Genomic DNA, 16,269 nt, shown 5'->3' with positions numbered 1-16,269 from the left:
CATTAAAGTGAAATCAATTGTGAATTGTGCCATGGCAAAATACTATAATTTAAATCTGTTGCCTTGCCTAGGGCGATTTGGATGGATACTTTACACACACACACACACACACAAACAAACAAACACACATAAATACACACACATATATACATATATATGTACTTATATATTTAAGTTCATATAATTTTTATTTTTGGGAAAAGTCCTTGCATTTAAATTTTCATGTTTATTGCACCTTTAACATTATCATGTAACTTTATTCATATTTTCCATGTCATGCTTTATGGATAAGAATATATAATTGTTCAGTTCAGGCAACTACCACTGCATATTTGAAGGATTAAGCATAGATAAAAGTGTCTCCCAGAATATAACACTGTTGTATAGGATATTTCCCAATATACTGTAAATATATTTGTTCATATGGCAGTAAAACTGTCATGTGAGCAACATTCAATACTATATAGTCATGCCTCAAGCATTTTTATAAGTCTGTGATGTAAAATAATCTATCCTTTTCACTATAATAATTTTCAATAAATATTTATCATTTTTATTAGATGTACTAAGTGATAAAAATGACAGGGAAAACTTGATGCTATATAATTCATACTTGATTTCTCTATTAACCACACCCTTATACTTTCAATAAACACACTGGGACTGCCATATTAATAGACTAGGTTTGGAATCAAAGGTTTCAGTGTCAGTTGAGCTAAAAATTTCAGAAACTATGATGTTTTTTTTTTTTCTCCAGAAAAGCCTAGATCATTATCTTTATCTCTCACGTGTGTTATGACTTCTTTCTATTTTTTTAAATTTCTTAATTATTCTAAAGCATTTGGACACAATGAATGTCCTGATCCTGGAATACCAATAAATGCTCGCCGGTTTGGAGACAACTTTCAGTTAGGAAGTTCAATATCAGTTATTTGTGAAGAAGGATTTATTAAGACACAAGGAACTGAAACAATTACTTGCATACTTATGGATGGCAAAGTAATGTGGAGTGGACCAATTCCCAGATGTGGAGGTAAGTTCCTATATGTGTGTGCTTGCATGTATATACAAATATATACATATGTTTTTGTTATCTTTTTCATAATCACAGATAAGTGCAGATACCCCACAATTATTGAGAAGACAAAAATGCATGAAAATCAGCAAAAATTTGGAAATTCCACCAAAGACATTATCAGAAAGTAGCATTATGTAAATAGATGCAGAAAAAGCCTTTGACAAAATACAGCATTCATTCCTATTAATAACAATGGAAATTATAGGTAAAAATGGATTTTTTTAAAAAAATGGTATGAAACATCTATCTAACACCACCAGTCAGTATTATTTGTAATGGGGAGAAGGTAGACACCTTCCCAATAAGATTAGGAGCAAAACAAGGATGCTCATTATCACCAATATTATTTAACATTGTATTGGAAATGCTAGAAATAGCAATAAGAGAAAAAAAGGAAATGAGAGGAATCAAAATGAATGAGGAGGTAAAAAACTCTGTAGGTGACATGACAATATAGGTTGAAAATCCTAGAGATTCAACTAAAAAATTAGTTGAAACTATTCATGATTTTAGCAAAGTAGAAGGACATAATATAAACCCACATGAATAAATATTTATAAGTATTTATTATAAATATTTATTAGAATAAATTAACTTTTCTATATAATATTAATAAAGCACTGCAAGAAAAGATATAAAGAGATACTCCAATTAAAATAACCACAGAGTAAAATATATGAGAGAATACCTGCTCAAATAAAGCCAGGAACTACATGAACATAATTATAAAATACTTTTTATACAAATAAAATCAGTTCCAAATAATTAGAGAAATATTTATTGTTCATGAATGGGCAGAGACAATGTAATTAAAATGACAATCCTACCTAATAGTTAGGATTGATATAGAAAAAGTAATAACAAAATTCATTTGGATCAAGAATATCAAAAGAAATTAAAAATAAAGTAGCATTTAAAGGAAGGAGTTGTATTGGTACTAGATTTAAAATTGTATTCTAAAACAATAATTGTTAAAATTATCTGGTACTGACTAAGAAATAGGAAGGCAAATCAGTGGAACAGAATAGGGAAATAACAAACAGTGGTAAAAGTTTATACTAACTTTATATTTGGCTAAAGTATAGATTCAGGTTTGGGGACTAAAAAAAAAAACACTATTTGGTAAAAATTATTGGGACAGCTATGAAGGAGTTTGGCAGAAACTAGGTATAGACCAGTATCTTATATCATTCACTAAGATCAAAAATGGAAACGTGATCTAGATGTAAAAGGAAATATCATAAATAAATTAGAAGAATAGGGAACATGTTACCTATTGGATTTGTGTATAGGACAGGAATATATGAATCAATTTAAGAGAATCAATTTAATTGTGGGATATAAAATGGATAATTCTGAGTACAGTAAATTGAAAAGGTTTTGTATAAATAAAACAAACATTCTAAGAATACAAAAGAAAGGTAAAAAAAGGAAAAAATTGATAGCCTCTCAGGTAGAAGTCTCATATCTAAGATATGCAGAGAACTTTGACAAATTTATAATAGTAAGAACCATTCCCCAATTGATACTTGGACAAAAGATACAGACAATTTTAGGATAAAGAAATCAAAGCCATATAGGTATATGAAAAAATGCTCTAATTCATTACTGATTAGAGAAATGCAAACCAAAACAATTCTGAAAAATCATCTCACCCTCAAAAGATTGATTAAAGTTACAAAAATATAAAATGATAGATAAATGTTGGAGGGGATGTGGAGAAATTGGGAGACATACATAGCTGGTGGAGCTGTGAACTAATCCAACTGCTTTGAACAGCAATTTAGAATTATACAGTGAGTTATAAAACAGTGTGTAAGCTTAAGCTCAACAAATTTATTAGCTTTGTTTCCCAAGGAGATTGGGGAAAAATGAAAACAACCTATACCTTCCAAAATATATACAGCAGCTCCCTTTGTGGTGGCAAAGAACTGAAAATTTAGAGGTTACTCATTAATTGGAGAATGTGGTATATGATTTTGATGAAACACTTCTGTACCATAAGAAATAATGAGCAGGCTAATTAAAAAATAAAAACTTGGAAAGAACTACATGGAATAATTAACAGCTAAATGAGTAGCTGTTCTCTATAAAGAGAACATTATACACAGCTACAGTTAATACTTGAAGAATAACTTATGAATATTACCTCCAAAGAATGAACTGAAAAATGAAAATATGAAAGACATAATTTATATTTACATATCTGTCTCCCAAATGATGCCTTCTATGATGCATGGGGTGGGGGTGCAGAAAGGGGGAGTAAGATTAGATATGATTTGTGACCTCAAAGAACTTTTTTAGTAAGGAGATGAAGCAGTAATATGTAGAGCTATAATATAGTAAACAATATTGTGTGAAAAGTATAATAAAGAAATACAAAACAGTTTGATGTAAGTTTAGGGGCGGAGAGTCTTTTGAGAAAAGGTAAAAGCCTATTAAGTAACTAACTTTAGTACATAGTTATTTATAGATAGATAAATAGATACATACATACATAGACCCCTTCTTAAATATTCACATTATATAGAATGTATATATAGAATAATCTATATATTATTTTAAAATATGTAATATATAATAAAACTAATTAACACAATACTTTATATAAAATACAAACTTTTAGCAACTATTGAAAGGGCAGTAATCAGAAAGATCATACTAAGAAATTATAAATATGGATGACATGCAAAAATTCTCATGAGTAATTTTTGCTTCATTTTCTGTTTCTCCTGGTAATTTAGCTTCTTAGAATATAAACTTGTAAATTTCTAAATAAGGATGAACTCTTAATTGTGGATAGGAAAATGAGAATTTGCCGAGCAATTTTAAGTCAAAATAGGATATATTTCAAAAGTATGATTTTGGTAAATGTGTTCTTTCTCTGCAATGCTTTGAAGTGAATAGTGTGTTGTTGGTTTTTTTTTTAATATCAACTTGTTCCTTTTACAAATATTTATCCCTAAAACTATATTGCAGAAAGAATCTTGATATATCCATAATAGGTTTATTTATATTTATATAGACTATAGACCTAAATGCTAAAAGCATAATTGGTGTTCCTTTAATTGCTAATCGATTATGTTGCAAATAGCAAAAAAAAAAAATATCTCAGACCTAAGCTGTCATTGTTATCTTTTTATTACATTTATTATTTCTTAAATGAGAACACATTCATCTTGGATCAGGCATAATGTTTGGAGATATGATCCTCTAATAATAACTGCACATTTATATAACATTTTGATATTAGTCAACTGGCATTTATTATTTACTATGTTTCAAGCACTATGCTAATTGATGATGAAAGAAAGAAAGCAAAATGAGAGTTTCTTCCTTCAAGGTGTCCAAAATCTAATAAGGGAAACACATACCAATAACTATGTAAAAATATGATATATAATGTAAATGGGGGAAAAAATTCAGAGTAAAGGCCCTTGTCTGGGGTAGAAGCGTGAGAAGCAGGAAGACAACGGCTTCTTCTGCATAAGCTGGAAGTTGAGCTGAGTCTTGAAGGAAGCAAGCAAGCTGGGCCATAGAGGCAAGGAGGAAGAGCATTCCAGTATTTTTTTTCAAAAGGCACATAGTCAGGAGGAGTGATATTTGTGTAAAGAAAAGCGAATAAATCAATGTAGCTAGGTCATGGAGTAGTTTAATTGTTCAGTAATGTCTGACTCTTTGTGACCTGATTTGCAGTTTTCTTGGCAAAGTTTTCTTGGTTTGCCATTTCCTTTTCCAGCTCATTTTACAGATGAAGAAACTGATGCAAACGCTATTAAATGACTTGTCTAGGGTCACACAGCTAGTGTGTGTAAGGGCTATTATGAACTCTGATCTTCCTGACTAGATCCCATACTCGATCTACTGTGTTACCTAGCTCTCCATAGAATAGGTAGAGGGAAGTGTGAGAAGATTGGAAAAGGAGGAGATCAGATTGTGAATAATATTAAATGGTACACAGATATTTTTACATATGCGCTTGGAATTAATGAGGAGTCACTGGAATTTAATTACTGGGGAGTGATAGTGTAGGAAGTGGACAGACTATAAGAAAATAACTTTAGCATCTGAGGAGAGGATATTTTTGAGTCAAGAGAGACACCAGAGAAGGGGAGCAATTAGAAGGCTATGATAATAGGCCAAGTGAGAAGTCATGTGTGCCTGAACTAGCATGGTGGCTATGTGAATAAAGAAAATGGCACATATCTAAGGAATATAAATAGAAATGGCATTTTTTGACAACAGATTGTTGAAATATGTGGAGTATGTAGGAAAGAGAAGTCAAGGACAAAACTGAATTTTCAAACCTCAATGACTTAAAGGAAGGTATTTTGACTAAAATGGGAAAGTTGATACGAGGGAAGGAAGGTTTGGAGAATAACCTTTATTTTGATTCTGTTCAATGTGAGATGCCTACAGGATATCTAATGAGATTAGAAAGCACTATTCTCACCCCCTGAGGTAGATAGTGTATCATAATTCCAATTTTACAAATGAGAAATGGATACTTGGAGAGATGAAATGTCTCACCCAGGGTTACATAGCTAGTAAATATCAAAACTGGTATTTCATGCCTGTTCTTTTGCTTCCAGGTCAGAATGAAATTTCTGGCTTCTTTTAAAAGATATTCCTGAGAGGCTACATTGATGAATACAATGTGAATATATTCATCATTATTTTGAAGATTCACAGTAATGTAATACTGACAATGCTTTTTACCATTGTTATTTCTGATCCCTAAATCTTACCTCTTACTAAGAATAAAAATAAAAGGCAATGGATGATATAAATGAGTCTTCCCAGAACCTCTTGGCCATTTAGGCCACCTTACCCTTGCTAAATGATGATTTATTTGCTATCTTGTTTCTTTATGGAAAACCAGAGCAGGGAATATAATATGAAATCCCTAATGAACTATCGTTGGAAGCAGGGCTGTTGCTTAATGCCTGATGAACATTTCCACTGAAGATAAGGGGTTTTCTGCTGAATCTTAATTAGGCTGGAAGAATAGGAAGCCATTATAATTCACAAAAATTAAATGATCTTTGGAGAGCATTCTTTTTACCAATGTGTTGAGAAGCAATCAGATGAGAATCACAGAATTTATTTACTAATCTAGGAGAAAGTGTGCTTGTGTGTGTGCTTGTGTGTGTGTGTGTGTGTGTGTGTGTGTGTGTGTGTGTGCATATATAAAGTATGGAATCCAGACTGAAAAACTGTATTGTACATATGATCTGACCAGTGTGATGCTAACACCCCAGATGTCTTAATAAGAGTTTTCTAGCTGCCGTGCCTCATTGTTTATTCATACTTACCTTTCTGAAATCAAAATTGTTAATTCTTTTCATGTTAACTGTAGTCTAGTGGCACCACTATTATCAATACTTCCATAGTTCTGATTTTTGTTGTCTTGTGTATTTTTTTACATTTAATTTGTCTCTATTAAATTTCATCATCCTTGATTCTGTCCAGTGTCTTATAAGAGGCACTATGGTGAAGGAGAAAGTGCATTACACTTGGAGGTAACAGAGATCTGGGTTCAAATTCTGCCTCTGATATCCTGTGGCTATTGCCAAGTTACTTAAACTCTTTCAGCATCAATTTTATTATCTTTTAAATAAACATAATAGCTAGTTAATAGGGTTATTGAGAAAATTAATTTAAGAGTTAACAATTAGATCTGTGATTTCACTGAATTAGAGAATTCTAAGATAAGAAAATTCCTTTCTCACTGTACATTGGTATTTTATTTAGAGAATTACCTATTTTTTTTCTTAGAGATTTGCCTTATGAAGTTAATCTTTCCAAAATCATAAATCTAGTATGTTTTAGAGAAAGGATTTGAAACCAGGTCTGCCTGACTTCAAAGTCTACTTTTATCTTCATAGTAGCATCTCTTCTTGGTATGTTACTGTTTCATTCTTTTTTTCCCCCTGTCCCTTCCTTTTAAATATGTTGCAAGTCCTTTTTTTCTTATTGCAATCATGAGTTACTGAGTCATCCACCAAATCTAAGTGATACTAAAAAGGTTGAATTTGCCTTCTACATTTTAATCTCAATTTCATCTTTGCATTCATGTATAGATGGATAAAACTGTGATTGTTATTAATGTTCTTCTGTATAGACTGTCCTATAAATATTTTTATTTTATATACTTAGAGTTTTATCTTTGCTATATCTTCCACTATAATTATGTTTTATTTGCTAGATAAATATAGTTGGATGATGATATCACTCTATCTTCATTTTAATGTTCTCTTGTTCAATTTCACATTTTTTGCAGACAAAATATTCTAGGTTTTTATTACACATACCTTTTTAAACCAGTTGGCTGTCATTTATGTATATTAAGCCATATTTCAGAAATTTGAATATTATTTTCTTATACATCTTAAGTACCCTGAAAACTATATATATGCTACTTTCTCAACTAAAATATTTGTCTTCTTTTTGCAACATAGATGAAAACACAATTTGTATCTCATACATTTTAATTTTATCAAGACTTTTTAAACCTTACAGGTATACTTCTTATCACAACCCATGAGAATAACCAGAAATGAGTTTTTTACTTCATATTTTTTATCATTTATGACCTTCTATTATGTCCAAGTACATGTGCTAACATGTTAACATACCTCACCATTTTCTATATCAGATCTCAAGATTTGGATGGCTTAGTGTTTCTGAAACCACCAGGATTTATGTTGTTTTCTCATGACCAGTACTAAAACCTGTGGATACTGATCATCATTTCTTTTGTTGTTGTTATTACCATTAAAACATTACCTTCTGCCTTAGAATAATAAATACTGTATATTAGTTCTAAGGTAGAGTGGTAAGGGTGAGGCAATGAGGGTGAAGTGACTTACCCAGGATCACATAGCAAGGAAGTATATGAGGCCAGGTGTGAACCAAGCACTTCCTATATCTAGGTCTTGCTTAATGCACTGAGCCACCAAGTTCTTCCCAGTTATGATTTATTTGTATTTTTTATATATAACATACCAAATAATATAATACATATGATTTGTTATAAACGTATACTAAATTATAATAAAAATGTTTATTGAGATTAATTATCTCATTAGTTATGTCCAAAAATCTGTCACATTCTTTTTCCCTCTCTCCCTCCCACCCCTCCCCCAAACCCTAAAAGGCAGTGAATATGATATAGGTTACACATATATTATCATATAACTCATATTTCCCTATTCATCATGTTGTGAAACAAGATACATATTGATTATTTATGGAGGAAATAAAGTGATGAATGGTATATTTCAATCTATATTTGGAATTCCATCTGTTCCTTCCATGGTGATGGATATCCTTTTTTTGTCATGAGTCCCTTGGAAGTTGTACTGGATCCTTGGCTTGTCAAGAATAGTTAAGTCATTAAATTGATCATCACACATTATTTTTTTACTGTGTACAAAGTTCTCCTGATTCTGCTCGTTTCACTTTGCATCACTTCATATAGATATTTCCCTAGTTTTTGTTATTGTCTTGTTTGCTGTTTCTTATAGTATAATAGTGTTCAGTTACAATCATGTACCACAACTTGTTCAACCGTTGTCCAGTTGATGGATATCCCTTGAGTTTCTAGTTTTTCCCACCACAAGAAAAAAAGAAAAGCTGCTATATATGTTTTAGAACATACAGTTTCTTTTCCTTTTTCCTTAATCATCTTAGGAAACATAATTTCAAAAGATACCCACAGATCTGTAACTTTTTTAGTATAATTCTAGATTACTATCCCAAAGGGTTCAATCAGAGTTCCACAAATAATGTATTAGTGTTATTATTTTTTCCACATCCCCTCCAATATTTGTCATTTTGCCATTTATCATTTTTAGCTACTTCCTCAGAGAGTCAAGCTCTACACTATATGCAATGAGTCTCAAATACTTTCATAACTACATTGGTACAGAGTTCCTTCTTTCCTTCTGTATGCCACATTACATCATTCTCTATCCTCCTGAAGTATTTCGGTTTTTCTCTGCCTTAGTTAATTTTGACTCTTCTTTCATTTCCCTTAAAACTCTTCTTGCAAGGAAAACTTTATTTTCTCCAACACTGAGGATATTGAGGAATCCTTCTAGTAGTTTCACCTCTCTAGTAGAAATTTTGTATAGCTGTATTTATTTGTTAACTTTGGAATTTCATAAATTTATATTTATTTGCCAACTCTGAAAGAAATACAACAGTAGCATATTATCTGTAAGTCAGTGGAATATTAATTATTTAGATTTATGGCTTCTTTTCTTTATTTAGAAGATACTAATTGGCCAAGTATATTGAGTTTGAGATTAGCAGCTTTCTGCCAGTGCACTAAAATAAAAGGTAACATCTTAGTTATTAGCCAAAGAAATTTTTTCTAACCTCTATTTTTTCAAAACTGATCAGAAAATTAGACATCACATACCATCAATTTCTTCAATACATCACAGTCTTCAGGGGGAAAAATTATTTCCCAAAATAATGTCAGCCAGTGAGAAATTATGCATATGTTGTAAACTTTCCATGTTTCTGTTCCCAAGCTGTAAGCTTGACTGCCTTTTAAGATAAAGTAATTAGGATAAATATTGAGTTACAGCTTTTATTTTGAAATACTGAAAAAAGTTAAGAAAATGTAATGGTGAATGAGCATATATATATATATATATATATATGCATAGTAAACAATCATTATGAAACTTATTTGAAGCCTTTAGAATTGAATTGTTCTCTAAGGAAAAATCTATCGTGAAAGTTTAATCTAATGTAAACCTTAGTGTTCTATGTCACAAAGAAAAAGTTTTCCTCAAATGAATATTTTGTGCAGAATCCTAGTTCGTAAAGCAATTGATAAACACTGTATTGTCTGTCATGTATAAAGAGTATTAAAAAAAGAGGTCACAGAACATGAGGTATTTGAGCAGTATGTACCAAAGAATTGAAAAGGAAGGGAGAAAGATATATTTGAAAAGATTATATTTTTTTTAGTCAAAAGACCTGATTTGCAATGCTAGCTCTGCTACTTGGGACAATTTCTACAGAGTTGATAGAATTTCTGCCTTTGAATTATAATGACCAGGATTAAAATTCGACCCTCTGTATTTTATAGTCTTGTGACACTAAGCCGGTCATATAACACACTCTGTTCTTAGTGAAGTAAAGTTAGAAGTAGTATTTTCCTCAAAGAGTTATTGTGAGGGCCAAATAAGATAATTTATGCTAAGTGCTTTATAAATCTTTAAGGCTATATATATATATATATGAGTTTCATGACTTTGAGAAAGTATTAATATTATTGAGTCTTGGTTTCTTTATTTATAAAATGAATGGATTAGAACCAATGAACTTTAAGATCACTAAAACTTGTGATTCTAGAGGGAAAAAAAACACCCCCTTTAAGCATCATTTTGAGTATTTTCTGCACTCCAGTAGATTACAACTCTTCCAACTCTTTAATAGATCAGCTTTGACAATTATGGCTGAAAAGTTAATCATCTTGTAGTCAACACGGGGATGCACACTTGCTTGTTCCTCCTACAATAAATATACAATCGTGTATCATACTTTCATGCCAGGTTTATCCTCAAAGATGCTTAATTGTGTCAGAGCTTTGAAATTAGAGTTTATGGTCCTCTGGTATAATCATGAAGAAGCTTGGTGAGGCATTAGAGTTATAATGATAATTATGATTAATATAATCAGAGTAATTAAGATTTGTTAAAGTTCCTTATATGTATTTCCAACTTATGAAACACAGTCAACATCCATCATTTAATAGATGACAAGAGAAACAAGAAAAAATTATGTGAGGGTATAGTATATGAAAGAAAAAGGATACTGGACTAGAGTGGGGTTGTAGTAAGAAAGTCCAGAGTGAAAAAGAGAAAGAAGACAGAAAACTATATTTCATACTGCTATATTGCTAGCAGAGCTAGCCTTTATACAATGGTGAAGTAGGAAGATACATATATGGTGTGATTTTAAGGGAAAGAATGGATATGAATTTACCTGAACCCAGTCAAATTTCCCCCATCCATCTGAAATTCACCCATCAGAGATGGATCCTTTTAGCTTAAGCTTCTGGTCTCTGTTGAAATGTTAATACCTCTCAGAGAGTTAACAAATTAATTGGTTTTTTATTTGTCTTCTGTTTCTCAATATAATTAAAATATCTAAGAACACATTTTGAAAGGAGTAGGGTTGTATCAAGTTACAGAGCATTAGGTTGAGTGGGAGCAGAAAAGGAAGGGTTTTTTATCATTGAGGGACACTAAAGGTAAAGATCAAGAGAAGCTGGAGACGTCAAACTCAAACATAAACTCTCCCACTTAGTACTGGATTTATAGGTGCACGAATAAATATCAGCCCACTAGGAAACAGCAAACATTACAGGAAACAATGCAATAGTCACAATTATTGTACTGTTAATATTTTATTATCTGAATTAATGAAGGGAAGTATTATATTTGAACTTGAATATCAATTTACTGAGTCCATGGCTCTATTACTGGCCAATACCTAAACCCCTGGTGATGGTATAGTTGTCAAGGTATTCATGTATAACAATAAAGTCCAGGACAGGATTAAAATTTAAGCAAAAGTCTTTCTAATTTCCCCATTTTTCCTCCTAGCCTAACCAAACTAATGACAGTATGTCCCCTCTTTTTTTTTTTTTACATTGCATCTAACATTTGTCATTGTTCTTTTTTGGTCATTTAGCCAGTCTGATAGATGTGAGGTGATACCTCAGAGTTGTTTTAATTTATCTTTCTCTAATAGTGATTTGGAACATTTTTTATATGACTAAAGATAGTTTAAATTTTTTCATCTGAGAACTTCCTGTTCATATCCTTGACTACTTGCCATTTGGGGAATACTTTGTATTCTTATAAATTTGACTCTGTTCAGGAAAATGATAAATGTTGGAAGGGATATAGAAAAATTGATACACTAATATATTGTTGGTGGAGCTATGAACTGATATAGCCATTCTGGAGAAAAATTCAGAACCATTCTCAGAAAGGCATAAAACTATGTATATCCTTTAATCCAGCAATACCTTTACTAGGTCTGTGTCCCAAAGAGATCAAAGATAAGGGGGAAATGACCTATTTGTACAATAATATTTATAGCAACTCTTTGTGGTGGCAAAGAACTGGAAACTGAAGAGATGTGTTTATCAATTGGGGAATGACTGAATAAGTTGTTGTATGTTATAGTGATGGAATGCTGTTGTGCCATAAGAAATGAAAAAGCAAGATAATCACATGCACACACAAACACACACACACACACACACACAAACTTGAAAATTTTCTATGAAACCATGCAAAGAAAAGTGAGCAAAATCAGGAGAACATTGTACATTGTAATAACAAAGTATAATGATCAACTTTGAATAACTTTACTATGATAAACAATACAAAGATCCAGGACAACTTTTTTTTCAATCAAATTAAAATTTTTTTTCTATTTCAGTGCCTTTTTCATAAAACCAACTTTTTATCTTATTTATTAGTTCAATGGTTTTCTTATTTTCAAATTTATTAATCTCTTTTGTTTTGAGGATTTCTATTTTAGTGTTTAATTAGGGATATTAAATTTATTCTTTTTCAAATTCTTGTTGCTGTTATTGTTCTTTCTTGATAAATTCATTGATTTGCTCTTTCTCTAATTTATTGATATCAGTATTTAGAGATACAAATTTTCCCCTAGGTACTACTTTGGCTACATCTCAAAAATTTTGCTATATGTTTTCCTTGCTGTGATTCTCTTTATTGAAGTTGCTGATTGTTTCTATGATTTTTTATTTGACCCACTAGTACTTTAGGTTAAGGTTATTTACTTTATAATTAATTTTTAGTCTTTTTTTCTTCAGCTCCATATAGAATATATTTTTATAGCATTAATAGTCTGAAAAAGGTGCATTTGATATTTCTGCTTTTCTGCATTTGGTTATGGGGCTTTTATGTGCAATAATATGCTCCATTTTTTTGAAAGTGCCATGTATTGCTGAGAAAAGGTATATTCCTTTCTATTCCCATTCTATATTCCTCAGAGGTTTATCAAATTAAACTTTTCTAAAATTTAATCTACCTCTTTAATTTTTTTCTTGTTTTTTTTTATATTTTATATTTATTTTTATTTGTTTTAGTTATGAGAGAAGAATGTTGATGTCTCCTATTTGGTCTATTTCTTCTTGTAATTCATGTAATTTTTCCTTTAGGAATTTGGATACTACGTCATTTGGTACACATATATTTAGTATTGATAGAACTTCATTGTCTACTGGTAGCTTTATCAAAATGTAACTTCCTTCCTTAACTCCTTTGATTAGATCAGTTTTCTCTTTGACTTTGTCTGATATCATAAATACTACCCCTGCTTTTTTAACTTAAGCTGAAGCATAATATATTCTGCTCTAGCCCCTTATGTTTTTCATTGCGTGTCTGTCCTTTAAATGTGATTTTTGTAGACAGCATATTGTGGTATTCTGTCTTTTGATCTTCTCTCCTAGACTGTTCCATTTTTATGGGTGAGTTCACCTCAATCATATTCATAGTTATTATTACTCTTTGTTTTTCTCCATTTCATTTCCCTCTATTTATTCTTACCTTTCTTTCCTTTCAGCCTTTCCTAGTTCACAGATCTTTTGATTCTATTACCTTCCTGAATTTTGTCCATCCACCACCTTCTGTAATTCTTCTTCCCCTTTTTACTATACTAAGATAGGTTTCTATAGCTAGTTGAGTGTGGATATTGTTCTTGCTTTGTGCCAATTCCAATGAGAATAAGGTTCAAGCATTGCCTGCCATCCCTCCCTTCTTCGCTTTTACTCTAATGACTCTTATGAGCCTCCTCATGTGAGAAAAGTTAGCCCAATTTTTCTCTCCTTTTCTTTTTCCCTACTGTTTTCCTGTTTCAGATCCCTTAATTTTACTATCTTTTAAAAAAAATCATCCCATCATATTCAACTTACTCCCTGATTTCTGTCTATGTATGCCCTTACTCTTTGCCCAAACAGTGATAAAAATCTTAATTATTTTCAGTACCTTAAGATACTAAGTATTTTAGGTACCTTCATTATATCAAATATCATAGACATCTTCATCATCTAATCACCTTCCCATGCAGTAATATAATCAGTTTGACACCACTGATTCCTTTGATAACTTTAATATGCTGTGTATGTTTAATATTTTACCTATTTAATATACTTTAGGTACAATCATCATAAATTTCTTAAATATCTTAATGATCACCTTCTTATGGAGTAATCAGTTTTGCCTCATTGAGTCTCTTAAGCATCTTAAGTACTTTAAATCCCTTAAGAATCTCTAGTACTATAGATAGTTTAAGTATCCTAGATGAAAAATACTACTAACCTCAAGAGAAAGAAGTGTATACTGAGTGAATGCAGATTGAAGCATATGCTTAATTGTATGACTGTCAATCACAGATGATCCATTAAAAAGTATTGTTGTTAACATGTACATTATTCTCCTGGTTCTGTTTGCTTCACTTTGCCATCAGCTCATGTAAGCCTTTCCAGGTTTTTCTGAAAGCTTCCTACTTGTCATTTCTTATGGCATGATATCCTTCCCAAACCATGATATACCACAACTTATTCAGCTATTCACAATTAATTAGTATCCCCTCAATTTCCAGTTCTTTGCCAACACAATAATAGCTACCATAAATATTTTTGTATATATAGGTACTTTTCCTTTAAAAATGTCTTTTCTTTGGGATATAGATCTAATAATGTTGTTGCTGGGTCAAAAGACATACACAGTTTTATGGCCTTTTGGATATAGTTCCAAATTGATCTATAAAATGTTTGAATCAGTTCACAACTCTACCAACAGTGCTTTAGTGTCCCAATTTTCCCATAGCCCTTCTAACATTTTTCATTTTCTTTTTCTATCATATTAGTCAATCTAATAGATGTGAGGTGGTATATATGTGTATATATATATACATATATGTATGTGTGTATGATATTTTTATATTATGCTTTATAAGTTATATTTATTACATAAATATACAATATAGTTGCATATTAAAATGCTTTATGCCCTGTGCCTTGTATGTTAGACTTATATCTAAAGTTCTTAATGTTTCTAAATACTATGATGACATATTTCTCCTAATATAATTAAATAAAGGAATATGCAATTGCTATTACTTATTTCTATTTCATTTATTTTTATTTTTCCAATTGATTGTGATTTTTAAAAATCATAATTATTTTATTCTGATTTTAGTCATGAAAAATACTCATACATTTCTTTTATCACATTATTTTTGGAGCCAGATTTTCCTCATGTTTTTGCTGTTGTTTACTATTTATAAATTAGGCACTTCTGGAAATTTAATTAAATTCTTTCAGGCTTTAAGATGACTTGTGTTTTGTGTAGTATCCAAACATTCCCTCTTGCCCCACTACACATGCAACCTGTGAATAATTATTATTTTCTATTGTTTTAAACCTTTATCTTTCATCTTAGAATCAATGCTGTGTGTTGCTTCTAAGGGAGAAGAGTGGTAATGGCTAGGCAATGGTGGTTAAATGACTTGCTCAGGGTCATACAGCTAGGAAATGTCTGAGGTGAGATTTGAACCTAGGACCTCCCATCTCTAGGCCTGGCACTCAATCCACTGAGCTACCTAGCTGCCCTCCTGCAAATAATTCTTATGGATGAATTTGCTTTGAAAATATTTGTAGCTTAGTATTCACTAGTATACATATTCTTCCACTTCAAAATAATTTATACTTATCCTAAAATTCCACTCATTAGAAAAAAGATTAAAGCCTTCTCTTCTTCTAGTCTGCATATGAATCTAGTTACTAGCCTGCATTAATACTGAGTTGGCTCAAGCATTCTATTCCAATAGATATGCTTCAGAATTTTCCCCCAGTACTTCTTGTTTTCTAGCAACAAGAGTTTGTTTGGAGGGAGTCTAACTGGATAATATCACTGTTTCAGGAACTCAAGGGCTTAAGATGCATAAGACCCTTTCTTCTATCATTTAATCATTGTTCACTCTGTAGAATGTTTTATAGCCTATAAAAGCATAGCATGGTCTGAAAGACAGGATAGTACAGCAAAATGACCACTGACTTTTGAAGCAGAGAATCTATGTTTAGAGCCTGATTCTGCTAATACCTTACTGACCCTGGCAAATTA

The 16,269-nt window shown here is 31.3% G+C and overlaps 1 protein-coding gene across 1 annotated transcript in view; it reads left to right on the top strand.

Moving 5' to 3' along the window:
• CSMD3 (CUB and Sushi multiple domains 3) overlaps positions 1-16,269 on the top strand; it is a 1,590,968-nt gene that overhangs the window by 1,022,478 nt on the left and 552,221 nt on the right. The window contains exon 15 of the mRNA XM_044684131.1: positions 839-1,033. Coding sequence (XP_044540066.1) covers positions 839-1,033 — 195 coding nt within the window. The remainder of the gene's footprint in view (positions 1-838; positions 1,034-16,269) is intronic.

The sequence above is a fragment of the Gracilinanus agilis genome, chromosome 1, assembly GCF_016433145.1.
Source record: "Gracilinanus agilis isolate LMUSP501 chromosome 1, AgileGrace, whole genome shotgun sequence".
Lineage (NCBI taxonomy): Eukaryota > Metazoa > Chordata > Mammalia > Didelphimorphia > Didelphidae > Gracilinanus > Gracilinanus agilis.
Note: the sequence above shows the minus strand (reverse complement) of the source record. Positions and strands in the feature narration are given on the sequence as shown.